Source organism: Psittacula echo, assembly GCF_963264785.1.
Source record: "Psittacula echo genome assembly, chromosome: 1".
Classification (NCBI taxonomy): Eukaryota; Metazoa; Chordata; class Aves; order Psittaciformes; family Psittacidae; genus Psittacula; species Psittacula echo.
Genome location: NC_137735.1, coordinates 122,578,208 through 122,605,411, shown reverse-complemented (window position 1 = coordinate 122,605,411; position 27,204 = coordinate 122,578,208). Strand labels below are relative to the sequence as shown.

The window sequence follows — 27,204 nt, the reverse complement described above, 5'->3', positions numbered from 1 at the left end:
AGAGACTCTGATCACTGTAACAAAGAGTATAGTGGTGTTTGATTTGATAACAGATGTGCTGAAAGCAGAATGCAAACACAATATAATATATTCTTAAGACCATTAATTTTGGAAACATGATCTTGTGTGTTGAAACACAAACTCAGCTGATCTGTCACAGTCATGCTTATAATAGAAATGTCTTGTTATGACTAGTTCATTTTGGCATCAAGTCCTTCACAGTGAGTGACAGGAGCTTTTGGACTTTCACAGTAAAAAAAACATTGGTAATATCTCATCTTGTGTGACTTAATCTGAAGAAAACTTGTGCTTACCTAACACTGATGAATATCTTTTTACTTGGTCCTGGTAAAAGCATCCTGTACATCTTCTTCTGTATAGACTAAGGCAGAGATAATGCCTTTGCCCAGGGTTGTGATATAAATCCCTGAGCCTGTCTATGGCATTCAGCGGATAATGCTTCTGGTGCTGAGCGCTTCAGCACAAGGTCAGAAGTCTGCCAACAGGGCTCTTGCCTAAATTCAAGGACTAACAGGCAATTAGAAGCTTGAACTTGTTACTTGGACCAGAATGTCTTTTATCAGTGCAGGTCAGAGTTTTCATGTCATGCAGGAATGGTGGTTTTTACCAAATGATAAAAACACAACAGTGTGTTCAGTATAGCTTGCTCCTTTTCATAGTATTTTCACTATATGCTATTATGACTGAGTGGTGTCAGCTATGTGTGAAGAATTCTGAGCAGTGTCCTGTGGCAGAGATTTCTAGATAGGATCTGAATTCCTTCATTACTCTCTTGTTTTATCATTTCAGAGCAGATGATGATGAAACATACTGCAGGGCGGTGACAGAATACGCTAGAGCATGCTCTCACGCTGGGTCCCCAGTGCGGGACTGGAGGGATGACTTTCCTGCCTGTGGTAAGACTCTTTAACAAAACATACTATGTGACCTTTGAGATACCCAATGTATTAATTTCAAATAATTCCATCTTGACAGCTTCGTCACTATGGGACTCAAACCTGTCACTGAAGTGGATCAGCCAGCTTCACTATTGCTGGAAAACAATGAAGTCAGTGTCTTGCTAGAGGAATATTTTAATTCCATTGTGATCTGATCTAGATGCATACAAAACTCATGTTTCAACAGATCACTTGAAGTATCATGTGTGCTGATTATATTCTAGGACAAAGAACAAACATCTGCAGACATTTCATGTTGCCCCTCTTCCCGCATGACCTTTCAGCCTTTACTGGCCCTACAGAATACTGTTAATCCAGCTTCTTCTACTTATCACCACCACCCATCAATTGCAGTTCAGTCTCATGCACGAGATTTTGAACTAGCTGATATATGAGCACACGTTCCCCTGTCACAGAAACTATAACTTCTTTTGGAGGGGTGATGTAAGAATTTGCTAAAGAAAGACTTAACTACTGATGAGAGATTCACCACAGCTTGTCAGTTAAAACCTCTCCAAACAACCTATTGTACTTGATCTGAATAATTAGCTATACTAGAAACACTGCACAACCGTTTATTTGAGAGAGGAAATTCTCCAGTATGGAAGGAGAAATTGCACTGAGGAAATTCTCCAGTATGGAAGGAGAAATTGCACTGAGGAAATTCTCCAGTATGGAAGGAGAAATTGCACTGATATTCAATGTACGATGTATTTTTTCTAGCTGAGAAGTGCGAAGACAGCTTTGTACACCGTGACTGCATCAGTTGTTGTCCACCAACCTGCACATTTGAAAAAGACTGTCTTGGCAGCAACCTACACTGCTTAGATGGCTGTTACTGTCCAGATGGTAAATACGATCAATTTTATATGAATAAAATGTGTAAAGCTAATATCCAACATCATAATAAAGTTGTCAAAATAGACTGTGCTTAAGTTAAAGTCTGAAAATATGAATACTGTAGATTCTGCTCTAGCTGTTGTTATTCTAACCGTGATTCCTCATTTTATTGTGTTCTAAACATTTCTCTAGCATACAAAGATGCCTCTGAATGAAATATTAGTTAAAATGTGGAGCCATCACTAATGCTTTTTACAATAAGATATTGCATATATTTAATCTGCTTTTATTTGAATTATTCCAAAATCTGTTGTGATGCATTTTAAACAGAGTATGTCTTACGTATACTCTGTACAAGGAAGCAAATATGTGAGACCCGTACTCAATAAAAAATTAGGTTTTGGACTATGAACAGTCCTGTTTCAGAAGGAATAAAAATATGTGATACCAGAATTTTTCCATTTTTGAGTCTATATAGCTTTACATGCTTAAGGCAGACATTTTTCATAAAGCAGCTCTTCAGAGTGACAACTGCTTTGAGAGAGCAACACTGTTCATCACTGTGAGCTCTCTGCACTCACCAAGCAACTCTTTTTGTTGGTCCCCAGGTAAGACTGGTGGGATCACCTTCTGGCAGATTTGAGTGTTTCAGTCAGATGGGGGAAAAGCAGTGATCCAGAGTGTTAACTTGGTTTTCATCTCATTTATTAACTTCCCTCCTGATAGGTCTCATTATGGAAAATGGAACTTGTATCTCTGTGTCGAATTGTCCTTGTATTTATCATGGAACTGCCTTCCCTGTAGGCTCAAAAATTGAACAAGAATGTAGCAACTGGTATGTGAAAGCCTCATGCCTGTTTCCTCTCTCTGTGAGTGCTCCTCAATGTTAATTTAACATCATAGTCACATTTGCATTTTAAAGAATAGTTAGTATCTATGTTTTATAGTCTTGGCCCTGTCTATCACTAAAATATTCAGGCTAATCTATGGAAAGGATGAATTCAAGACATGTTAGTTAGCATGATGCTTCTGTTTTTGCCAAACATCTGAACACTGATTTTCTGTTTTGTGATTTGTCTTTCTAGTATTTGCATTGGTGGCATTTGGAACTGCACTGATCATGATTGCCCAGGTATCTGTATTGCATTATTCTTTTATCTCCTCAGTGAACATAGGAGATAAACTTTTCAGAAGACAACAGAAATAAATACGATACAAGGGCTTGGTATGCTAATTTAAGAAGAAAGATTAAGCAGATGGATGTTGAGCATAGCAGTGAGCCGGCTGGTACAAAGCTGCCAACTGCCTGACCATATTCATTTTACCTTTTCCTATTTGCTTCCCTAAATCAGTGTGTTACATCCACCTCTTGTTTTCTGTCTTCTGTTTATGTTCTGTGTTCTTTGGGGCAGATGGCTTAGTTCTACTGCCTCTGCAGTACCTAGGCCAGGTACAAGGATCTCCTCACTAGGTGCAATTGTAATGCATACAGTAAGAAACCCACCATTCTGATGCTCAGTGTGCTGTATTTTCTCCCTTCTAACAGCGGTTCATGTTTGGATAATGATCCTTATCTTTAAAGATTACATGTCTCTGTACTGAGTTACTCAAGGGAACATGCATCAGTTGGGTAGTGAAACTCCCTAGACAGTTCTGTATCTTAGATGAGATTATACTATGAAACTTGTGAAAGAGAAAATTGTTTACAAATTAAGGAGCCCCCTGTGACTGAGACAATGAACAAGGCTTAACAGTTACTAAGCAAAGCTTGACAGGTTGGGTCTGTAGCGTAAAACAATTGACACTGAGAACCACTCCACGTGTCTCGTCTGCGTAGTGTGTGCATGTGGGGTTTAATTATAACTACTGTAGTCTGGTCCTAGGGACTGAATGCCTGTTAGTAGCAGGAGCAGGTTAGATGTGTTCCCAGAGAGCACCTCCTGCAGTAGTTGCAGCTGAAATGAGCCTAGTTCATTTGCTCTGACACTGCCCCATGGTGTGAATGAAAGTGCAGTAAGTGGGGATCACTGGAGACTTGCTTCAGGAGTGCACTCTTGATCTGAACTGAAAAATGAATATAGATGTGCCCTGAGGACGGCCACCTGCAGCCTCTTCATACATGCAGTAACAAGCAGCGCCAGAGCACCTAGGAGGAAAGAGAAAGAATCTTGCCTTCATGCTCATTCATGCCAAAAGATGACAAGGAAGGAGATTCTAGGAAACTTCAGAACTGTAATAAAGAGAAAACTCTTTTGAATTTTAGAGAATTCATGATTCAAAAGCATACCATCTAGTTATAATCTGAAGATGCTGCACATTGATGTCTGCAATGTGAAATGGCATATCTGAAGAAAATAGTGGTATATAAAATATTTTATTTCCAAATGCCATTACAGCTAGATAGATTAAAGTTACTCTGGATTATGTGCTTAGAATTAAGCAGAAAGTTTCTTATTTATGTCTCCTACAAAACTCACAGAATAATTATGCATTTTTATGCAAGTAAACACTTTTGTTTATCCTTTTTCTCTCAAGCTGAGTGCTCTATAACAGGTAGTTCTCATTTCACAACATTTGATGGACGTCATTTCACCTTTCTTGGGATTTGCCAGTACATTTTGGTAAAAGGCACTGGGAAAAACAAGTTCACAATAACTTTACAGAAAGCACCTTGTGGACAGGTAAGTCACAAACATGTCCATCCATATTTCAGGCAATCTTGTATAGGGTTTATGGTTTATGTTTCTGGGCTATGGTTTATGTTTCATGTTTTCTGTTTATGCTTTAAACAGAAAATATAAACTGAAACAATTTCATAGGTTTTTATGTAAGCAGCTGTATTGATACATATCGTATTGCCTTTTGTAAAACAAATTGCACCTTTAGAGGTATAAAGTCTAGAGAGTTATTTACTTTCGCATGTTAAACAAGTATATACATCTTTGGTTATGGTACAAACAGATGTCCCAGCCTTTAGAAAAGCTCTTGCTGGCAGCACTGAACAGATTTAATATGCTGCTAGGTAGGCAAGAGGGGTTTTTTTGCTAACATTAGATTTTTATTTGATATGTTATAGCATATTTACTTTGTTGGAAAAATGCCTTTTAGGAAACTACTGAAGAGACTAGCCACCACACATCTTTGTTTGAATATATTTTGGCAGGAATCCAACAACAAGCTTTACTAATAGAGGTGTTTATAAAAAGCACTTATCTGCGAGACTGGATTTAATGATGTTATTAGTCACCTAGGCTCTCAGGAGAAGGAGCTCTGAGACTGTGATTCACAGCTACCAGTGTGCTGAGGGCTGGGATGGCTGAACTCATCAGCAGGGAGTGATACACTAAATCTGCCTTCCTAGGGGACTGTCTCTCAAAAGCTAGACTATGATCTGGTGTTTGCTTTTTTTTGTAAGCCCCTCCCTTTGTAAGCATAGCTGTTGAGCCTCCTGTTTCTGCATTTCAGGTGGCCTCATGAAATGGTTGGTTAGGTAGCCACTGAGAGACAAGGATGCTATCGGAAATAACCCTTATCACAATTCTAGGTACCTTGGAAAGTTTCAAGATGAAAACATAGGGGGTCTGGGAACCATAAGATGCTTGGTTTAGTTATGTGCCACCTTTCGTCCTGTACTTAGGTTCATAAATTTTGGCTGGATAGTACTCTTAAAGTGATGGGTGTGAGTTAGTTTATAAGTCATCAGTTTTTGACAGTCAGATATTGATATATTATTGCAGTATAATTCTGGAGAAATTATATTCTTTTGGTCTGCCGTCAAAGAGCATGACCACATTTCAAGGTGAGAAGTACCTTCATGTGTACAATAGTTTCTTTCTGCTGGATTGGTTGCATTTGGGCTCTGGTTGCACCAGCTTGCTATAGATGAGGTCAGACTTGCTCAAACACTGGTTAACCCAGCAATGAGGAGTACCCAGGGAGGCCATGCAAGTATGGCCTTTTGAACCCAGTACCAGTACTGGCAACCTCAGTCCAATTGCTACTAGATTGCCATAAGAGCTAAAATGTATTCTCCTTGCTTTTATATGCATATGCATGTTTTATTATGTTCTAGATACAATTTAGGGTGCTCTGTTTAATGCTTTGAGTGACAGTTTACTACCTGATGACAGGTCTGGTACTTCCTGTCTATACAGCTGTTTTTTCTCATTTGTTTGGGTTTGCTTTCCATGGTAATACTAATGTCTCCATTTCTGATGGTGAAACCCATTTCTACTTAGAACTTTGACCACGCCTGCATTGAGTCTATAACTCTAGTCCTTGAAGATGATGTGAGCAAACAAGTAACTCTCACGAGATATGGTCAAGTCCAAACTGGCCTTAACCAAGTTTTTAACCTTAATGGTAAGAAGTGCATGGAGTAGGTACCAGAGTTCACATTCTTTCTTTTATATGCTTCAAAGCTTTTTAATAATATCTGCCTATGGAAAGGATTTCCTTCAAGCATAACTTATGAAACTCACAGTTGATTACTTCTTATAACCTTAGTAGTGGTTCTAGAAATATACTTTTCCAGCCTGTGAAATAGAGCCCTTCATTATGCTCTCATTTCTTTGTATTTCTTACATTAGAGAGTACCTAGAATTCCACTAATTTTGTTAAAAGGGGAGAAGGTAAGAAAAATAAGGGAGGTGAAGAGAGGCTGAAAATCATCTTGAGACTGATGTTAAGGTCTAGCTTGATTAAAGCTTGTTGGAGTAAATGGCATGGAATCCATGTGCTTTGTGGGATCTACACTGCTTTCAGTGCTGACTTATGTCTGCCTGATTTCAGCTAGGTTATTTCATCTTTTCAGAATGGATAGTAAAATAAAGCAGCCTTAAAAGGATGTTATAAAATTCAGCACTGAAAGTGGAAATGATATCGCTAAATTTTGTATCTTACAGTGAACTGTAGTAAGAAAGAGTAAAGTGGGAGTTCCTCTTTCCCAGCTTCTGGCAAAACAGAGTTTAGGGAGTTCTGTGTTGGTGCTTTTAGCTGTATCTTCATTGAATTTGTCCAGTCACAATACTGCTTTTGACATTCACAGCTTCCTATGCAATGAGCTTCATAGATCAGATATACTTTCAGTTATGTTGACAGTTCTCCTTCATAACTTCATTTTAATTTAATTTTACGTCTTTTGAGTCAGTCTCTATTCACTGTTTTGTCTGTTTCCATACCCTGTGATAAATATAATTGATCACAAATATTTTTGTGTTAGATTCTTGACAGTTGGGTGTATCTAGTTAGTCTTATCGGTGAAGAACATCTTTAAGCTCATACTTTGTCTCTCTCTTCTCAGTTTATGCACCAAAGTGTGTATGTGTGTGCATGTGTAAAGGCTGTTTGTGAAGGTAGATCTGCTTTAACCCTGCAGCTGCAAGTAGCCCCACAATGTGTAGCAAATTAATGCTATGGCTGTGAAATTTCCATTTTCTCGCATAACAGATTTGATGGGAAGGAAAGCTGGGAATTTGATAGGGCTTTAGTTCACATACAGCCTAAACAAGGAGCTGTACTGATGTCATGTCAATAATAGCAAGATAGAACCTTCAATCTAAAGATTGTAATACAGTTTACAGACATTTGCTAATTAATCTTATAACATCCCTGGAGACTAAGAAACAAGTGGTTTCTTGTCTTCTCATTGCTGGAGGCATGCGGTAGCATTGCTTTCTTCTAAAAGAATAAATAAATATGAGAGTGGTTTCTCGATAACTCACAGGTACAGAAAGGTGAGAGACTTTTTACTGTTGACAGTAGTTGCAATTCCTGATTTGCGTTGCTAATGAAAAAGAGATGTAGTCTCATAAGTTCAGATGGGTGAGGTTATTTGACTGCAGATGAGGCTGTGCAGTTTCTCATTTTATTTTTAAGTTTTGAAAGTCTATTTTGCTTAAGATGTAAACCAATACAACCTGGAAGCTGGATTTCAGTGCCTTTGTTTTTCTTTTGCTATGTGCAGGGGCTATTGAAATTCAGAATGTATCTTCTTTTTTTGTTCAACTGAAAACTAGTTTTGGTTTAAAGATACTATTTGCTAAAGATGGAGAGAGGATCTATGTCCAAGTTGATATTGGCTGGAAGAGAAGAACATTAGGACTATGTGGAACATACAACGGGAATTTAAGAGATGATTTTCTGTAAGTTGCACATTGTACATTTAGATTGTGTTTAAGAAGAATTTAATTTCATTAACATGCTCATACTTTATTAATCTAACCAATGTAAACTCTCTTAATTAAAATGTTAGTGACTTAAAAATATGAAACTCATAAATTTAGTTACGTCATAGAAAACTACCATATTATTTATAGAAGCTATTAGATAATGGTATTTCTTGAATGCACTTTTTCCCCTCCCTACTGCTGCCTTATCATCAGAGCAAATAGATGAGCAGTGACAAAAAGAGTGGATGATAATACTAGGATCATCTCACCTGATTAACACTTATTACTGCTTGATTCCCCATCAAGTTTTAAAGGAGAAAATAATTCTGAACCATGGGAATAATTTAATTAGAAGGGCACATTTTCCTTATTCTTTTGCTTCATTTTCTCTAAACTTCCTCAATCTATAATATTACAAAACTTCTCTAGCAATAACAAATGCATCTGAAATACTTGGTGAAACCCAGCATCAGAATGCAAACAGCTCTCTTCTAGAACACTGACATTAACTAAGAGGTTAAATATTTGACATTTCATTGAATGCACAAACTCAAATAAAGGCCAAATTCTCCTCTCATAAATGCCTTCTCCAGCTGATTTCAGAGTACCTGAATTAGGTGTAAGTGAGCGCAGACTTTGTAAGAGTATTTTTTTATGAGTACCATATTGAGGAGAAAGCTTTGTTCCTCACAGATGGAAATTCTTCTGACAGTTATGTTCAGTGTGACTATGCATCTAAGGCTTTTTGATGTACTTGTATCCTCACCCATGTAGCTCATAAGGTCAGCAAGACAATTGCAGTGTTGATTTTTTCCTTTTCAGTTCTCCAGCAGGGATGATAGAAGGGACCCCACAACTTCATGCAAATGCATGGAAGGTTTCCTCAGCTTGTTCTGTGCCTATCAACATTCCTGTGGTTGATCCCTGCAATGTTAATCAGCAAAATGGTATGTTTTCACATGTGAGTCTGGAATTACCTGTATCTTATTATTATGGGACATTTTTTGTTTTCTCTGCCAGTCAAGAGGAATGATACGATGCACATTTCTAAGTTGATAAAGGAAGGACAAGAGACAGTGTCTTGCCAAGACAATGTTCAGATCAAAGGTCCTATCTTTGGTTTCTCCATGCCTGTTGTGTTAAAAGTTTCTTTATCCTTCATCTATGCTCTTTGACATAAACGGATGCGAACAATCTGAGCTTTGTGTATTTGTTCAAATTCCTGAGTAAAGACTTAGTTTTGGCTGGTTGACATGCCTATGTTTTGTGTTGAACTTTCACTGTCTCCTCCTTTCCATCCTGCTGTTCTTTTCAATTAATGAAGACAATGGATAGACAGTAATTGCCAATTTTGACAGAATTTAAACTAATGTTTTTAATGTTTCAGACATAAGGACTCACTAAGGATGTGGGATTTGGCCATATTTAGAGCCTGTGGGAGCAAGCCTAGAATAACCATAAACTTTTAAGAATCTGGGGCATTCTGGCTTTCTATGCCTTCAGCATTGCCTGTCTTCTAAAGCAGCACATCTCAGCTGAGTTAGCTCTCTCCAAAATACTTCATGCCCACCTTCAGTTCTGTGCTTCCTCAGTGAAGGCAAAGTTTCACATAAATGTAAGCTGCTTAGAGCAGGAGGGTGAACTAAATGACCCTCTGAGGTCCCTTCCAGCCTGAATTTTCTTTTAATCATCACTGGAAAAAGCAGTCTCTGATTAAATGGTCCTGCCCCACGCTACCACCTGTACCGAGCCAGCACAAACATCTTTCCAGGTTTGTGATAAACTTGATCTGATGAAACTGAAAAAGAAATTGTTTGTTTGTTTCTTTTGTCAGGTTACTTTTCAACCAAGTTAAGTTCACCCCTTGAACCTAGTTTACTAAGACTACAGAAATCCTTATGTCAGTGTTTGTATGTGGGAAGGAACAGGGAGGATGAAGGGTAGGGATGCTCTTGCAACAGAATCATAGAATACCAGGTTAGAAGGGACCTCAAGGTTCATCTGGTCCAACCTTTCTAGGAAAAGCATACCTAGACTAGATGGCTCAGCACCCTGTCCAGCTGAATCTTAAAAGTGTCCAGTGTTGGGGAATCCACCACTTCCCTTGTGGAGATTATTCTAATGGCTGAGTGTTCTCATTGTGAAAAATTTTCTTGTAGTGTTCAACTGGAATCTCCCCAGGAGTAACTTGTCTTTATTACTCCTTGTATTTCCCATGTGACTCCTAGTAAAAAATATTCTGTGCTATTCGTTTGAGTAACTGTCACATTAAAATGGATCAGGCTAAACCAGTGTTGCCTTCTCTTAGCTGGGTATGCATCTTACTGTGATATCATCAACCAAGAAGTTTTTGCTCCCTGTCATGCCTACATCAGTCCAGGATTATACTACCAGCAATGTCGCTTTGATGCGTGCAAATGCGGAAGCAGCTGTTTGTGTAATGCTTTGGCACACTATGCTTACGTGTGTGGCAAGCATGGGGTCATCGCTGACTTCAGATCTCATATTTCTTACTGTGGTGAGTAATGTTTGCAGAATGGAACATCTTTTAGAAATGTCTAAAATTCTATTCACTCCACAAAGTATAGGGGTTGACCTTTTCTTGATGGAAACTAGAATTGTGCCATGGGATAATGACATATTCAGGGGAGAACACAAATAGCCTTTACCTTAGGCATCTGAATCAGGGACCCTGAGCTGTCTTACAGGGAATGCCTGTCCCTTTCCACTAGCTACAGAGAGAATTTATATTTCTGGCTTTGAACATCTTACTCATATGGAAGCTTCTATTAGGCTAAAGTAGTCAGGTAGTGGCAGGAACAGGACTGTTCCTAAGGGAAGGCAAGTCAGGGTGGCAGGGGCTCCCCAGGTCAGGCAGGGCAGGGTGGAAAATGATTTGCCCAGGGCAGGGTGGAAAATTATTTGCCAAGTAGGATGTAGCAATAATTTTAAACAAGGCATTTTTAAACCATACAGTAATGCCTCATCCTTAACTAGACCATTCTTCCTCTCTTGGATGCCTGAGTAACTAGATAGACACACCCACACATATAAAGAATAGACATCTACTGCTTACAAAATAGACAATTCCAGCCAAGGAACTGTCTAACATAAACCCACCTGAATCTAAATAGTTCTAACTTATGAAATCAGTAAACCACCATGTTTTTCTCATGCATTTCAGCTCACCCTAGTGCAGCAAGAGAACATTTTGCTTTTCTGTTTTGCAATTCCATGATATGCTGCTTAGTTTTCTATTTTTCACATTTTAAGTGTGTTCTCCCTTTTCTCTCCCTCTCTCTCCTCCAGCTGTGATGTGTCACAGTGGTATGCTTTATCACCAGTGTTCTTCTTTTTGTAAACATTCCTGTGCTTCACTTTCTATGGCAAATATCTGTGGTGATGACTGTGCAGAAGGATGTAACTGTCCTGATGGGAAATATTTTGAAGAGTCAGTCAACTTTTGTGTGTCGATGTAAGTCATAAGAAAATAGAATCTATGCATAGGCACATTTTCCTCTTTCCAGCAAGATTTAAAGTAGTTTTTATGTTGTCTTCCTCAAGATGTAGACTGCCTAAACAGGATAGCAAACAATATATGAAGATTTCATATTCTTCTGTACTAATCAATAGTGGGGCCTCATCTGTTTCTTTGTGTGCAGCCATCTACTGCACTTCAGAGAAGATATATTACTGCTTTAAAGAAGGGTGATGAAACGTCATTAATTCATGAGAAACCATGTTTTTAACACTTAAAAAATAGAAAGAATCTATGTAGTAGCAATCTGTAAAGAGGGATCATACAGTGAAAGTAGATAGGAGTGTCTTGTTTTCTATCTCACAATGCAAACCCCTTCAGTTAAATGGAAAGAAATGCTCAATGAAAGGAAATAGTTTTTGTTCCTTATTGTGCGAGTGGTGAAGCACTGGAACAGGCTGCCCAAAGAAGCTGTGAATGCTCCGTCACTGGCAGTGTTCAAGGCCAGACTGGATGGGGCCTTGAGCAACCTGGTCTAGTGTGAGGTGTCACTGCCCATGGCAGTGGGGTTGGAACTGGATGATCTTAAGGTCCTTTCCAACCATTCTAAGATTCTGTGATTGTGTACTGACATTTTACAGCTCACCATCATGGGGAGTTACTGAGTTCAGGCACTGAATCAAAAATTGGAATCAGAACTTGTGTAAATTTCACAATTATACAGAGCTATTGCTTTTCATTGTATATATATTTTGAAAGGATCAGTAAAGTTCATATTGTAGGGATAAAGACTGTTTCAAACTATTAAAGAGTGTGAGGTAACTTGAATTCCCATATTTTCCAAGGTTTCTAGAGAATTCTGTTGCTGTTCTATCCCATCAGGCTCTTATCACAGACAGAGTTAATAGATTTTGCTATAGTAACTCTTACATCCCAAGATTTTGACAGTAACTTAAATGGGAACTACATATTGCCATACTATTCCCATAACTGGGAAGGAAAGCTCCTTTCTGTAAGACAAATGAACAGAAACAGCAAATAAATGATCCAGAGACTGAGGAAAATCCTGGCATTGTTGAAGATGGGAGGAGTTTTGCTACTGACTTCAATATAGTCAGTCACCCTTTCGTTTTTGACCTTAGAAAAGTGTTGTAAATGTTAAGATTGAGTTAATGAATTGGAAGGCCTGCTTATCATATTAGCTTGATAAATGGATTGCCTTTAAATCCACATTTCATCTTGCTTTTGTAGTTACAAAAATATTCTTTTAACAGATCTGCCTGTCATTGTCATTATAAGGGCAAAGCCCTCCAGCCTGGAGAAATCCTCCCTACACCAGCAGGCTCCTGGTAAGTTTGAACTCCAAGAATTTTACCTTTCTTGTATCACAGTCTGGATGCTACTCAAGGGCGCTGAGAATTCTTTCACATAGAATGAAAGTCTATTGTATTAAGGTTTTACTTTTGTTACACACTTAGTAATAGGGAGCCTAATAGAAATTGAATTACGTACCTGCTTATTTTAACAACAGGATACCTGGAAAATTCTGTAAGCCAGGGACTAAAGAATATCTCAAAACATGCACATAGCAGATCCAGTCCTTTTCTTAGACCTGGTGGTGTTATGATAGCAATAGGAGACTGGTTTTGGAAGAATAAACAATGTGATTCTATTTTGGAAAGTCTTTCAAACAAAGGCTTTCAGAGAGCTATATTTGTGTCATTTTATGTTATTAATTCATGATGGAATCCTGACCTCACTGAAACAAGTGGGAAACCTCCCAGGTTTCCTGGTCTAACTTGTTCATTTTACAAGAAATGCTCTCAACCTGCTGACCTAAAATCATGTTTGTGACTTTTGTGACAAGCTTAATTCTTGCAGAGGTCTTATATATTATAGTTGTTATAACTAAAGCTTGATAATCACGTAGTTCAAGAGGTGAGAGTAGGGGCCTCATTTTTCTGCCATTGCTATGCCTCTGCAATGTTGTTTTCATTTTTTGTTTTTAAGTAAAAGGAAAAAATGAGGACTAGGCTTATTGTTGAATGTGTTTTTCTCCAATTCTGTATTTTGTCATAATAGAATCAAGATGTGTCTCCTAATATCTGTGCAACAAAAAATTTGCCTACTGTACCCTTCCATATTCCCCAACACAAATAAGGTTTTGTGTAACACTGTCAGCAACCTGAATCACCTGGCCCTTTGCTCCCACAGAGGCTGACATACCCAGCTTCTTTTTTATTTCAGTGAAAGTTAGGCAATCAAATAGTACACAAACTTCTTTGTGAGTTTGGGCCTTCATTACAGATCACTGGTTAAAAAACATCAAGAAATTGCTGGTCAGAACTCATGCTTTTAGATTTTAGTCCTCATTCTCCTCCCTATTTCTATTGTTTAAATAGGGTTAAGATGTATTATCTTTTTTAACATGTATTACCTTTTTTAACCTTTTCCCCTTCAATGAAGATGGGCTTGCTTTTGTTTTGCAGTCAGTGTTTAAACGGAACAGTGAAATGTATTGAAGCCACTACAGAAAATACAGGTAATTTACAGTTTTGTCTCATATTAGAGTTGCACACAGAAAGTTTTTTACATTGAATAGTTGTTTGGTTTTCTCCTTATATGTATTTTCATTATGAGATACTTAATATCACAACATATGTAAAATAAGAGGTGAGGAGCACAAGTTGTCTTGGTCGTCAAAGTTTTTTCTTTGTCTTTTTTCTGTAGCACAAACTGTACTAGTAAGTCACTCGGGAAATTGAAAAATTAAAAATTGCATGTGAGGTGTAGGTCAATATGTTCTTGTAGCAATACCCCAAATTAGGCTCACTATCCATGTTTAGGAAGCCTGAAACTCTTGATTTCTAGAAAGCAAATTTTTAATGAATTTCTAATGATTTAGAAGGGATTTCAGTACACTGAAAATTATGCCACTTCTAAAGATTCTCTACCTAAGGCATAATTACTCCATCTTTAAGAATGGGCCGTGTATCAGATCCAGGGTGCATAGATCCAGGTGCTTAATATATTAATTTAATATCTCTGTAATACAAATGAAGTTATAGAATTTTATCCAGATTGTGTTCCTATGTGTAGTGTAAGCAGTACACATAACAAATAGACTGTGAAGGAAAACAAATAGAAAACCTTCAGTGTAAAAGAGCAGTTGATCTCATTTAACCTGCATTTTGCATTTGAAGTTCACATATGCCCTGAAGGAAAAATCTACTACGACTGCAGATCTCCCGTGCCTGGATTACCAGCAGCGGGTGTGAATTGCGGGATCTCTTGCGCGAACCTTGCCATGAACTTCTCCTGTGTCCCCTCACCACCCTGTGGAAGTGGCTGCATTTGCCCCCCTGGGTAAGCTTTGGCAGAACAACCTGGAACACAAGATACATGCATATTTTTCACAATTTAACTCTGCATATTTTGTTTTGCTTTTTAAATTCCACTGGTATTACACCTCTAAATTTGAACCTATTGTTCTCTAAATTTTTGCAGATATACAAAAGGCCAACTCGTTCTTTCTTCTCTGAGAGCCCTTTTCTCCTTCCTGCTGGTGTGAGGCTTTGTGCTATAATACTGCTTCAGTTGGAGTTCCACAGTTTGTCAATGCTGAGACCACTATCTCATGAGATATCCAACTTGCTACCAGTCTGATTGGCTGGTATTTGGGACTCTTTAGACAGGAGATGACTCCCACCATTTGAAAAGTATAGTTTATTTGAGTGTAGAAGCAAACATAACAAAAAATGGCAATGTAGGCCATCTGTGTTCCTGCTTCCTGCCGAAGTAATTGTCTCACCTAGACTTCTACTCAGACTTACAGTACTGATGCCTAACCTGGATCAGGGAGGAGGGTTTTGCTGGCTGGATCCTGCTCTTTTCACGCTCATGCTTTCTGCCATTTTGAACTCAGCCAAAGTTTTTTTCTCAGCACATGTATTTGGATTTGGTTCCCAGAAACAGTCTGCTGAGCTTTGCAGAGGTCAATCCAAGTACAAAGGCTAAAAGCATTTGTTATGAAGTTACTCTCAGGATCAGCTACCACTCCCTCTGTTTCCATTCCCTTCCATGATGCCTGATATGTGCATTTTCATATTTGAAGAGTCAAATATGCTGTGCAGATTGCTGCAATTTGGCCTCAGGTGAAGTGCTCTCTGTTTTTTCTCAACATTTGATTTTATTTCACCATATGTGTAGCTTGACAGTATATCAGCTGTGCACAGATCAGAATGTAATGAGACTGCCAGAATTCCCCTTCCAGCAGCTTGTGGTGTTCATAGATGATTAAGCACTGGTGAAGGACAGATTTCAGGCACAGCTATTTAAGATTTCACTGGTTGTTCTTGCCTGGTATTTTGTAGTCCTCTACAACTTCTGCAACTGAGGAGTTAGCTTTCAAGACCATTAGCGTTACACGAATAAAGAATTATTTTTAACACAAATATGCATGAATTTGTTCAAGGACTCATATAAAAACTAGTGAATTTTTACTTAAACATCACCATGACATTTTCATGAACTTAAATTAGCAGCATTGTCATGGAAGTTCCTTTGAAAATTTGAAATAATTAAAATACATGTTAAAAACCAGAGCTAAAGCCCTGCTTTCACAGTCAAGTAGTATTACACCATTTCAAATCAAATGTTACTTGAATATTTTTTGAATGATAAACTATAAAAGGAATACAAACAAGCCAAATCCCAAATTTCTGCCAAATAAGGGAGTAGAACGCATGAATTATTTTGTTAAGTAAGAGAATAAACACTTAGTTTGTTATTAGATAGAAAAGTAAATGTGCAACATTTAGTGCAGTTAATGCCATAATTGCTGTTAAATTGTATTTCTGAGGCCATTATGCCTTTCATCTCTATTTCTGTAAATATGTTCTGACTGATTTCATAGAATCATAGAATAGTTAGGGTTGGAAAGGACCTTAAGATCATCTAGTTCCAACCCCCCTGCCATGGGCAGGAACACCTCACACTAAACCATGCCACCCAAGGCTCTGTCCAACCTGGCCTTGAACACTTCCAAGGATGGAGCATTCACAGATTTCCTGGGCGACCCATTCCAGTGCCTCACCACCCTTACAGTAAAGAATTTCTTCCTTATATCCAATCTAAACTTCCCCTGTTTAAGTTTGAACCCGTTACCCCTTGTCCTGTCACTACAGTCCCTGATGAAGAGTCCCTCCCCAGCATTCTTATAAGCCCCCTTCAGATACTGGAAGGCTGCTCTGAGGTCTCCACACAGCCTTCTCTTCTCCAGGCTCAACAGCCCCAACTTTCTCAGCCTCTCTTCATATGGGAGGTGCTCCAGTCCCCTGATCATCCTCGTGGCCCTCCTCTGGACTTGTTCCAACAGTTCCATGTCCTTTTTATGTTGAGGACACCAGAACTGCACACAATACTCCAAGTGAGGTCTCATGAGAGCAGAGTAGAGGGGCAGGATCACCTCCTTCGACCTGCTGGTCATGGTCCTCTTGATGCAGCCCAGGATACGGTTGGCTTTCTGGGCTGCGAGCACACAGTGAAGCCAGCTCATGTTCATTTTCTCATCGACCAACACCCCCAAGTCCTTCTGCGCAGGGCTGCTCTGAATCTCTTCTCTGCCCAACCTGTAGCTGTGCCTGGGATTGCTCCAACCCAGGTGTAGGACCTTGCGCTTGGCATGGTTAAACTTCATAAGGTTGGCATCAGCCCACCTCACAAGTGTGTCGAGGTCTCCTCTGGATGGCATCCCTTCCCTCCAGCGTATCAACCGAACCACACAGCTTGGTGTCATCGGCAAACTTGCTGAGGGTGCACTCAATCCCACTGTCCATGTCACCGACAAAGATGTTGAACAAGACAGGTCCCAACACCGATCCCTGAGGGACACCACTCGTTACTGGTCTCCAGCCAGACATGGAGCCATTGACCACAACTCTTTGCGTGCAGCCATCCAGCCAGTTCTTTATCCACTGAGCGGTCCACCCATCAAATTGATGTCTCTCCAATTTAGAGACAAGGATGTCGTGTGGGACAGTGTCAAAGGCTTTGCACAAGTCCAGGTAGATGACGTCAACCACTCTACCCCTGTCCATCAGTTCCGTAGCCCCATCATAGAAGGCCATCAAATTGGTCAGGCAGGATTTCCCCTTAGTGAAGCCATGCTGGCTGCCACCAACCACCTCCTTGTTTTTCATGTGCCTTAGCATGGCCTCCAGGAGAGTCTGCTCCAATAGTTTGCCAGGCACAGAGGTGAGACTGACTGGTCTGTAAGTCCCCGGGTCATCCATTTTCCCCTTCTTGAAAATGGGGGTTATATTTCCCTTCTTCCAGTCGTCGGGAACTTCACCTGACTGCCATGATTTTTCAAATATGATGGCCAGTGGCTTAGCAACTTCATTCCCCAGCTCCTTCAGGACCTGTGGATGGATTTCATCAGGTCCCATGGACTTGTGCACATTCAGGTTCTTAAGATGCTGTTCTTTGTTTCTTCTTTCCTACCTGATTTCTACCACTACCCACTGTTTGAGCCAATCGCTTAACATTTTTGGGTGGAATCTTGAATTCTTCTGGATACTGTCATCTTATTGTAGCATCCCTGGTACTTACAGTGCTCACAAAGTAAAGCAGCTTGTGAGAGGTACTGAAACCCTTTCCTTTGGAAACCCATGACTGGATGGACTCTAGTACGCACAAAATGGTCCCCTTCAAGTAAAAATGCTTTACATACTCTATTGTTAAAATTCTTGCACAACAGCTTGCAGATTTTTATTCAGTAGTTGAAGAGGTGGCAAAGCATAAGAAACACTGAAAGTCTCTGGTATGCCATAAAAACGGAATAGAATAGCTCAAAATTTCCTGAGGAAATGAGCTGAGAATGACAGTAAATTTGTCACGCAATGATACACTGAAAGTCACCCTAAGACTGAGCTGGAGATGTAAGAGGATAAGCTGAATTACAGAAACACAGAAAAGTAATATGGAAAGGGACCTAATGGCCTAAACTATTCTCCTGCCCTTAGGTGGCATCAGCAGTAACTATATTGGTTTTGGCAGATACTTAACTTTCATTGACAGAAACTCTAAATTATCTCCCCAATCCATCCATTCTAGTGCTTTTGTATCTCTAATAATTTTTCTGAACACTTGACTCTTTTTCTTAAAACCAATGTATCTTCAATGAACCAGTAATTATGGGAAGCAGAAAACTCTAATCTGTGCATTCCTTTTAATTTCAACTTCAAGTGAAGTAATCTCGAGATAATTCTTTGAAAACACATCTACCTTTGTCCTCAGTCATGTGTAGCAATGACAACTGCAGGAATTGTTCCTGTAAAGAGCAGCATTGGGAGTGTCAGTAACATTTGTTATTTAAAATTAATGTTGCTAAGCAGATGGAAACAAGGGGATAACAAAAAGTGGTAAACCACATCTCTGGTTTACTTACTTATGATCTAATAAGATTTCCTGCTTTTTGCATTTAATGATACTGTTTTGTCTTAACCTTGATAGCTGTTTCCACTTCCCTTTGATAGGTAGGTCCACTGCCCCGTGTAAACTGTATTTCTTTTGTTCTTGTAACTCTGCAAGACTTGCCATAGTCCAGCTCACTATCCTGTGCTCAGAACAGGATGGTTGCTGCTCTGTGCAGAGGAGCCGGTACATCAGTCCAGCTGCTTTCCTGGGATAGGGGGACAAGGGAGCAGCAGAGAGGGAAGGGAAGCGCGGCTGCAGCCTCAGCAGTGTCTGTAACACACAGATGCTCTGGAGATTGCAGAGAGGAATAACTACATTACTTGCATTGCTTGCATAGGAGCTGCTGCCCCACCCCAACATACCCATTTCGAAGCAGGAGAGCTGCAGCTGTGAGCTTTGTGAGGTCTCCACCTGTGCACAGGAGGCCATTTGATTCAGAAAGCTTTTGCCAAAGCTGGTTGCTTCTGGTGGGGCATAGACAAACACATTCAGACATGCTGATCTTCCTGTGAATTTACATTTTCATCTCAATAATTCTTTTATTTTGAAGGATGGCTGAGCACAGAGGGAAATGTTATATTCCTGACAGCTGTCCATGCACCTGGAAAGACAGGGAATTTCTGTCAGGAGAAGTGATAGCTACACCATGTTACACCTGGTGAGTAACATGCATTTTGCATACTTCCAAATCATCTTGGTCTAGTCACAAAGTGAATCTGATAGAGGAAATGTGCTGAGTACATTGAATAATCAAAATGTATATGCTTATTTATAGACAGTTCCAGGATATATCTTTTATTAGGCTCAATCACAGACTTGGAAGAGTAGGCAGTTTTTTGGGTGAGTGCTTCTTCAGGTCTGAAAATGATGCAAAAGATACCCAAGTTAAAAAGCAGCCAAGAGCAAGTGCTTGATTCCACACATATCAGTTAATCTCTGAAAGAAAAGACATTTGACATTTTGGAGAATAGAATGTCATGAAAGACAATCAAGGAGAAAAAGGAGAAATCAAATGTATGATGGTGGTATATAGTCTGATCCTTTGGGAACTGAACTGTTTGCAGTGTGAGTTACCAGTCAGTATGAGCGACTATACAGGAAGAAAACGGGGAAATAAAAAAGCAGTAGAACTGGAAAACGTGCTAGTGCCCAGCATCTTTATTAGGGAGCCTTACCTGACTCATATTGATGCAAACCAGTTTTTCATCCATTATAATTTGCTAGCCAAAATATCTATTTTCATTTAAGTTTGGTATGGCAGCTTTTAATCAGTTAAAAACTTCGTTGGCAAATCAATTGAGTTTATACACTTACACAAGCAAAACTAGAAGCTGTCAGTACTACCTTCATGCAAATTCATGAAAGTCACTGAATGTAGCTGACAGGAAAAGTAATCCTGGAAAATATCAGTATTTATTTATTAATCTCATTCCGTACTTGTCTGAATACTTACAGGTAGTAACTGGAGGTCTTTTGCATTTTAAGTATGTGCATATTTTAATCAAAATTTCTTGAGAAAAATAATATTGATGTTTTATGAATGAGTATGTTGTAGCATGGTATCTTATCTATACTGGAGGCTGTGATGGAAATATTTGCATAAGGCATAAAAATGTTAAGGTTTCGCATTCATTTCTTATGCATTTTTATCATACATATGTGCTGATAGCAGAGCGCTCAAAGCTTTTCTGCCGTGGCATCACCAATAACTTCAAATGCAATCCACAGAATAGCTGTGTTTGAAGGTCTGAGAATTTTCTTCCCTTCATGAATTTCTGCATGGCTTGAAATAAAGAATGAAAGAAAGCTTTTTTTTTTTTTTTTTTTTTTTTTTTTGGGTGGGGGGAAGAAAGAAAGAAAGAAAGAGAGAGAGAAAGAAAGAAAGAAAGAAAGAAAGAAAATGACCCTGCTATGAGAAAATAGTGATTATTAATTTTCCTCACAGTGTTTGTCGGAAAGGGATATTCAATTGCACTAGTTACCCCTGTCCTGCTGTATGCACTGTTTATGGAGATCGACATTATTATACCTTTGACGGATTAGAATATGATTATGTCAGTGACTGCCAAGCTTACCTGCTAAAGGTAGGAGGATTGTTCATACATTTTCATGTGTTCCAGCGAAAGTTCCTGTGAAAGGGCAAGTATTTTGAACATCGGGAACTGATCTATAGAAACAGATATTAAGAAAACAGGTGCAGAACAGATGTCTCTGAAAGGAGGAATCTGAAAATGACATTTTGTGTTCAGCCATTTGAAAATGGTACATGGGTGTGTCCTAATGTATCTTTGTGGTCTAGAGAAAAACAGAAAACAATGTTTCCTTTTCTATCTTGACCATGCTTTCATCACAAGGAGTGAAAAATAACACTATAGAAACTGTTCTAGAACTAGGTAAAATCTATAGATTTATTTAATACTTATCTATAAACTCTGCTTGGTAGAAGGTTAATGATGACCTCTGAGGCTGCTTGGAATCCTTGAATGCAGTCTGCATCAGATCTGGAGCGTATGTGTATAATAATATCAAACACAATGATTTCATAATTCAACAGTGAAATCCTTCATTGAGACTGTCTGGCAGCTACATGCTAATGTTCCTCATAGCACACATTTACAGTACATTGCTAGCCTTTTTTGTTTAAAAATGCCATTACTGACATTTAGAAATACATTATATTACTAACAACACTATTGTTTAGTATCATTGTTGCTATTATTGACTAAGAGTCTGTCTTCTGAGTTACAGTAATGTGTTTAGAAGAGTATTCATTTTCAGTCAACCCTGACTGCCTAACCTTGAGGAAAAACATGGTTTCTCAACAAGGACTACTGCAAATATTTTTTCTTATGTCTGCTTGAGTATTCACAGCTGTGAAATAAAATAGATTTGGTCCAGGTTTTTTAATTTGTTAAAAAAAATTAAAGGAGAGAGAGATCTGGTAAAAACTAATAGGAACTACCTCATAACAAGCTCCTGGTGTGTATCATATTGTCTCATAAAAAAGCTCATACTCTTAGAGGTATATGAAACTTTGCACAAACCTTCCTCCTTTAAGATGCAAAAAATAGGGGTTACTTTACCTGTAAAATAATCTTGCTTGTATGATGAGGTGGAAAGGTGGGCTGCCATTTCTTAATTCTTACGCCATTCAGCCAGAGAGGTGGGTAACACAAACCCGTGCTGCTTTTCCAAACATTAGTATGATACTGGAATGTTTTGCTTTTACAAATCAAACGTCACCTGTCAACCTAGTGTGTAAGAAAGTACCTATCTGGAAACAAACCATGGGGATTATTTAGAGTCCAAGAATAAAGTTGGCAGCTGCATAATTAAGGCATGTGGCACACTGCCAACAGGCCTTTCTTCAAGTGAACACGACACAAATGACAATCTGCCTACATAGATCTGCTCTTCAGATTTTTTTTCAGCTTATCAAACTGTCTTTTCCCCCCCAAATGAGCTAATGTGAGAAAGTATGGCCTAGTTTGTTCACCATTTTTCTTTCCTCTTTAGCATACAGAAAACTTTCCTGATCCATATTGAAGAACTGTTTATCACAAATTAGGCACTGCATAATTATGTCTGGAGCGGATAATGTATCTCTGAGCTCGTTTTTGACTGTGAAATGTTTGGAGAAGTTTTAGGAAAAATTTAAAAAAAAAAAGCAAAACAAAAAGCAAAACAAAGGATGGATGGGATCATATGGCAGATGCCCAAGAGCCTTGACAGAGTTAAGACACAGAACTTAGTCCAAGAGCTAAGACACAGAACTGATGAACTGTGTGCTGTGCAATCCTGGAATCAGAGGAATGGAAGATGGCAGTATAACCAAGTATTTTAAAAGGACTCTATGGCTGAATTTGGCAGGAACAGACCAATATGTCTGATTTGCATATGAAGGAAATTAATGGAAATTATAATAAGGAGAGGAGAAATGACAATTGGGAAGAGTTGTACTGTTTTTTTTAAAAAAGAAATTAATGCATGATAAATCTTCTGAGTTATTCCATGAAGACAATAAACTACATGGATGATCAGGTCAATATGTGCGTATTTTGGCTTAAAGACCTTTTGAAAACAAATTTCAACAAATATTTTTTAGAGCGTAGTTTCTCATAGGATGAGAGTGCAGATTGTTTGAGACCCAAATTAAAAGTTAGAAGTTAAAAGATAGGAATAAATGGCCTCTTTATAGAATGGAGAAGCCCCAGTGACATCCCACAGAGATCCATGCTGAGACCCATCATCTTCACAAACAGTTTTGAACAGGTGGTCTGAGGACTGAGGTGGAGTATGCTGATGGCAGAGAGTCAGTCTGAACAACTGAAACAAAAACAGACCACCAAAATGTGCAGAAGATTTTATGGCAGAAAACACTGCATGATAAAATGGAGAATGAAATTCAACAATGAAATATACAAATCAGTGAACAGAAAAAACAACTTTGACTTTGCTGCCATGAAGATAGGCACTAAATTAACTACAGCTATGAAGGAATGGAATTTTACATGAGAAAAATATATGAAACAGATGTAATTGGCATCTTCCTAGAGGCAGCCTGAGTGATCATCCAAAGTGTCTTCCATTCTCTAGTTTCACGTTTGTATGTACAGTTACACCACAGTTGTACCACATACATGTGTGCAGTTGTACCACATACTGATATGGCTAACATACATTATACGTGCAGACATGATAACATAGCGAGGCTGCTGTCTTTTGAAATACACTTTCTGGCTCTTAGAACAGAGGTTTCCATGGCTGTCTCTTCATAACCATCCCTACACTGTAGCCATGTGCAGCGACATTTTGTAATAGTAGTATCAGAGTAATATAATGAGTCTCCCTTGAGCTACTCATTGTTCAGAAAGTATGCAAGAAAGCCCTGTCTCTTATAGCCTGTTACCCAAAAAACCAAGCCAGACGAAAGGCGAGAAAGTATACGTGGTTGTAAAAGTTTAAATGCCTTGCTTAACGCCTTGTCAAGCACAGCTGTCCAGGGCAGTCTTGCAACCTAAACCATGCTACCTGTTTTACAAACCAACATATACATATATACATATATATATGTATATTGAACTTAAATCGTAGAATCATAGAATGGTTTGGGTTGGAAGGAACCTTTAAAAAACATCCAGTCCAACCCCCCACCACCATGGGACCTATGTACAGTGAGCTTTGTGTTCCCCATCTGTGAGGTAGTATAGAACATCATAGGTTTGATTGCTACTAGTACACAATCAATTGATATATTGGTAGTTCTCAGTGTTGTGATGAGCTGATTTTTATGAATAACATCTAAAAGACTCACCAAACACCTGAAATTTAAACATCTTGAACTGGTTGTTATGTTATATATCAAACACTGTAATAACTTTGTCCTTTCCTGTTTTCTAATCTTTTTCCTGTAAGAAGTGGATTGCTTTGTCTTTGCTATCTTACATACTCAAAACAAAGGTGTTATAGCAGTGCAATAAGGGAAATAATACCTACCATAAATTTGTTAGCATACTAGTTCTTCCCATATGTAGAACTGAGTCCAAGAATTATAATCTGAATCCCATGTCCCCAGTGGCATGATTATGCACTATTCCCATCAACGTTATACCAGCCCCCACTGTTTAATTTAACTGTTAACCTCCTTAAATGTGATCTGTTTGAACAGCCCTTTAATTTGTCATTGTATTGCACTATACCAAACAAAGAAGTCACCTTTACCTTTTACTATGTTTTTAATAAGGAGTTCTTGTGCTCTTATGGGAGAAAAATCAAGTATCAACTTTCAGCCAATCCTCAAACTTTGTTTTCAACATCAGTATCATCTGTCAGGCCTTTTTGTTTAAGGTGATAGTAGATGTATGAATAAACTCTTTATAACTAGTTCAACAGATATACCTCTCGGTCATAAAATGGCCAAAAAGATTTAATGCAGCAATTAAGAAATTAGGACAGTAATGTTTCATGAAGTGATAACTTCATCTCTTTCAGGGAATTAGGAGTTACATTATACACTGAGAAGTGAAGTCCCTGTATGGATAAATGGCATTCACAGAGAAGACATCAATACTTGCTTCTAACATTTTAAAACTTCAGTAATTTCAAAGGAAAACCAGAAAAATCTTAGCAAATTCATTTGAATTTTATCAGTGTAGATCATGTAAACACATTGTTTTAGCTAATCTGAATACTGATGAATTTAAGCCAACTAATTTCTTAATTAAAAAGATTTAAATAGCTTGCTTTATTCTATTTTCTTCTCTCTTTGAGGAGACTACATACTTTCCCTAACAAAGTGGAGTTATTATTCTAGGAAAATTTTACTGTGTGTTATCTATACATGTGGTCTATTTCTTCCGCTGGCCTGTTTCATGAATTTATGCCTTCATAGTAAACTTACTCTTTCTGTCACATATCCTGGCCTTTGTCTAGCTTTGTGGTGGTTTTACATCCTGCAGTTCAATCTGGTTATTAAGGCCTGTTGAGTCTGTGACCTTGGAACCCCTCAGACTTGTTTTCTTCTGAAAATCAGAACTATATTTTCTCTGATTTGAGGCAGTGTCCAAGCAGGAATTTGGATGGTTAGTCTACCCATAAGAATATACTTAAATGTGAAGGAGCTCTGTTGTAATGCTTATCTGCCATTAAAAAAACCCCATCAAACTAACAAAACAACCCACTGAGGTCTTTCCATTAACTTTAGTAGGTTTTCAATAAGGTACTAAAGCCAAAAAAAGGAAGGACTGTTTTATTCTTGTATCCTGAAAGATGGAGGTCAGCAGAACTAAGCCCTCATCCTCAAGTATTCACATTTTAGGGATTACTTTAAAGTAATACTTTAAAGTATGTGATAAAAATATTTTCCCTTCTTTTCATGTGACATTGGAGGTTTTGCCATTTTAAAGTCACCTTTTCAATCTTTTTGATGCAACCATGAAAGCTGCTTTAAAGGCAAGTTTATCACCAGATTTAGTGTGTTGGAGGATCATCAAAGCAACAACCAGACATCTGATCAAATAATTGAACTGTTATGTCAATTAGAAGCGTGGATGTAACTCTTCTGGGTCAGGAGACACCACATGAGAGCCCATTTGTTAAGGCAGAGGTTCATTCAACAAAACATGCATGATCTGGTGAACCAGTATTACAGTTTCCCAAGTGATTATCCTACTGATGAGCAGCCCCCAGTGTTAGATACCTGGTCTGCCTGGGGAATACAGGAAGGGAGCTCTATTCTTGTATACCCCTTCTTTTGTAACTTGAGGCAAGTTCAAAGCCCTTAGTTTAGGACACTTTTAATAGAGTGCTTAATACAGAAGTTAATTGATGCACTGATAATCTTTTACCCTTATTTGCTGATGTATTTATCTTCTTTGGTAAATTTGTTAAATGATGACTGGGCAAAAGCTGAAGCAATCACACACAAAGCAATAAATCTTCAATTACTCATTTGTCACGCTCAAAGACACAGAAGCAGCCTTTACCTCGTTTCCCCTTATTGAATACCTGTGACTTTTTGAGCATCTTTTTTCAGCATTCTTTGTGCCAGGTAGCCAGCCTGTAGATCCATGAAGTTCGCAAACTTGTAGAATGAAATAGTATTTTGCAGAGTGTCTCTTGTAGCCTGTTTGTAAAATGAATACATTCTGCTTGCTGTCACCCTATGGAGGACTAAGGCTGCTTGTTGAACATTGTCAGGCTGACTGTTCATATTTGAGACTAATATTTTCTTTTAATAGGCTCTGAAGATTTTAATGGGAAAGTAAATAATGTTGTACTTGAAATTACAAATATTTTAAATTGGAAACCTGACTCTAAAAGTAATTTTCATCTTCACATGGAATGAAACTGTAACATGGGGTTCCAATCAGACTGCCTTTACTTTTTTAATTAACATATCTAATCCTCAAAGCCACATTCCAGCAAATGGTTTCGTGAATAAGTGGTATGACACCTAAACAACTTGTCAAAAAATTTATAGCAGCAGCAATTGTATAGAAACAATGATGTGTTTCTTGAGAGTTTGCATGCAAATTTGTGTCCAAAAAGAGACTACAATTCAATGAAAAATGTTATTTAGTGTGAATAGTTTGCCCTGCTCTAGTTGCAAAGAATACCAACAATTTGCTTTTTATCAGTCCCATGATTTCAGAGGAAACTTTCCGAATGCTCTCTTTTATCTGGGGCTTTGGAAGTTCTATAAGGGTCAGTAGTGAGCTCCCTGTTGGAGACATCCCTTTCCATCCTTGTCTTCAGCTGGAAGGCAGAGTGTTCAGAT

At 38.5% G+C, this 27,204-nt stretch overlaps 1 protein-coding gene across 1 annotated transcript in view; it reads left to right on the top strand.

Moving 5' to 3' along the window:
- Positions 1-27,204, top strand: part of OTOGL (otogelin like) — a gene marked incomplete at its 3' end in the record, with an annotated part of 97,983 nt that overhangs the window by 18,203 nt on the left and 52,576 nt on the right. Inside the window, exons 11-25 of the mRNA XM_080610115.1 lie at positions 811-917; positions 1,683-1,808; positions 2,526-2,634; positions 2,885-2,931; positions 4,335-4,480; positions 6,038-6,161; positions 7,765-7,942; positions 8,792-8,916; positions 10,278-10,487; positions 11,279-11,444; positions 12,722-12,796; positions 13,937-13,989; positions 14,651-14,813; positions 19,477-19,584; positions 20,872-21,010. Of these exons, the coding sequence (XP_080466241.1) occupies positions 811-917; positions 1,683-1,808; positions 2,526-2,634; positions 2,885-2,931; positions 4,335-4,480; positions 6,038-6,161; positions 7,765-7,942; positions 8,792-8,916; positions 10,278-10,487; positions 11,279-11,444; positions 12,722-12,796; positions 13,937-13,989; positions 14,651-14,813; positions 19,477-19,584; positions 20,872-21,010 (1,876 nt within the window). The remainder of the gene's footprint in view (positions 1-810; positions 918-1,682; positions 1,809-2,525; positions 2,635-2,884; positions 2,932-4,334; positions 4,481-6,037; positions 6,162-7,764; positions 7,943-8,791; positions 8,917-10,277; positions 10,488-11,278; positions 11,445-12,721; positions 12,797-13,936; positions 13,990-14,650; positions 14,814-19,476; positions 19,585-20,871; positions 21,011-27,204) is intronic.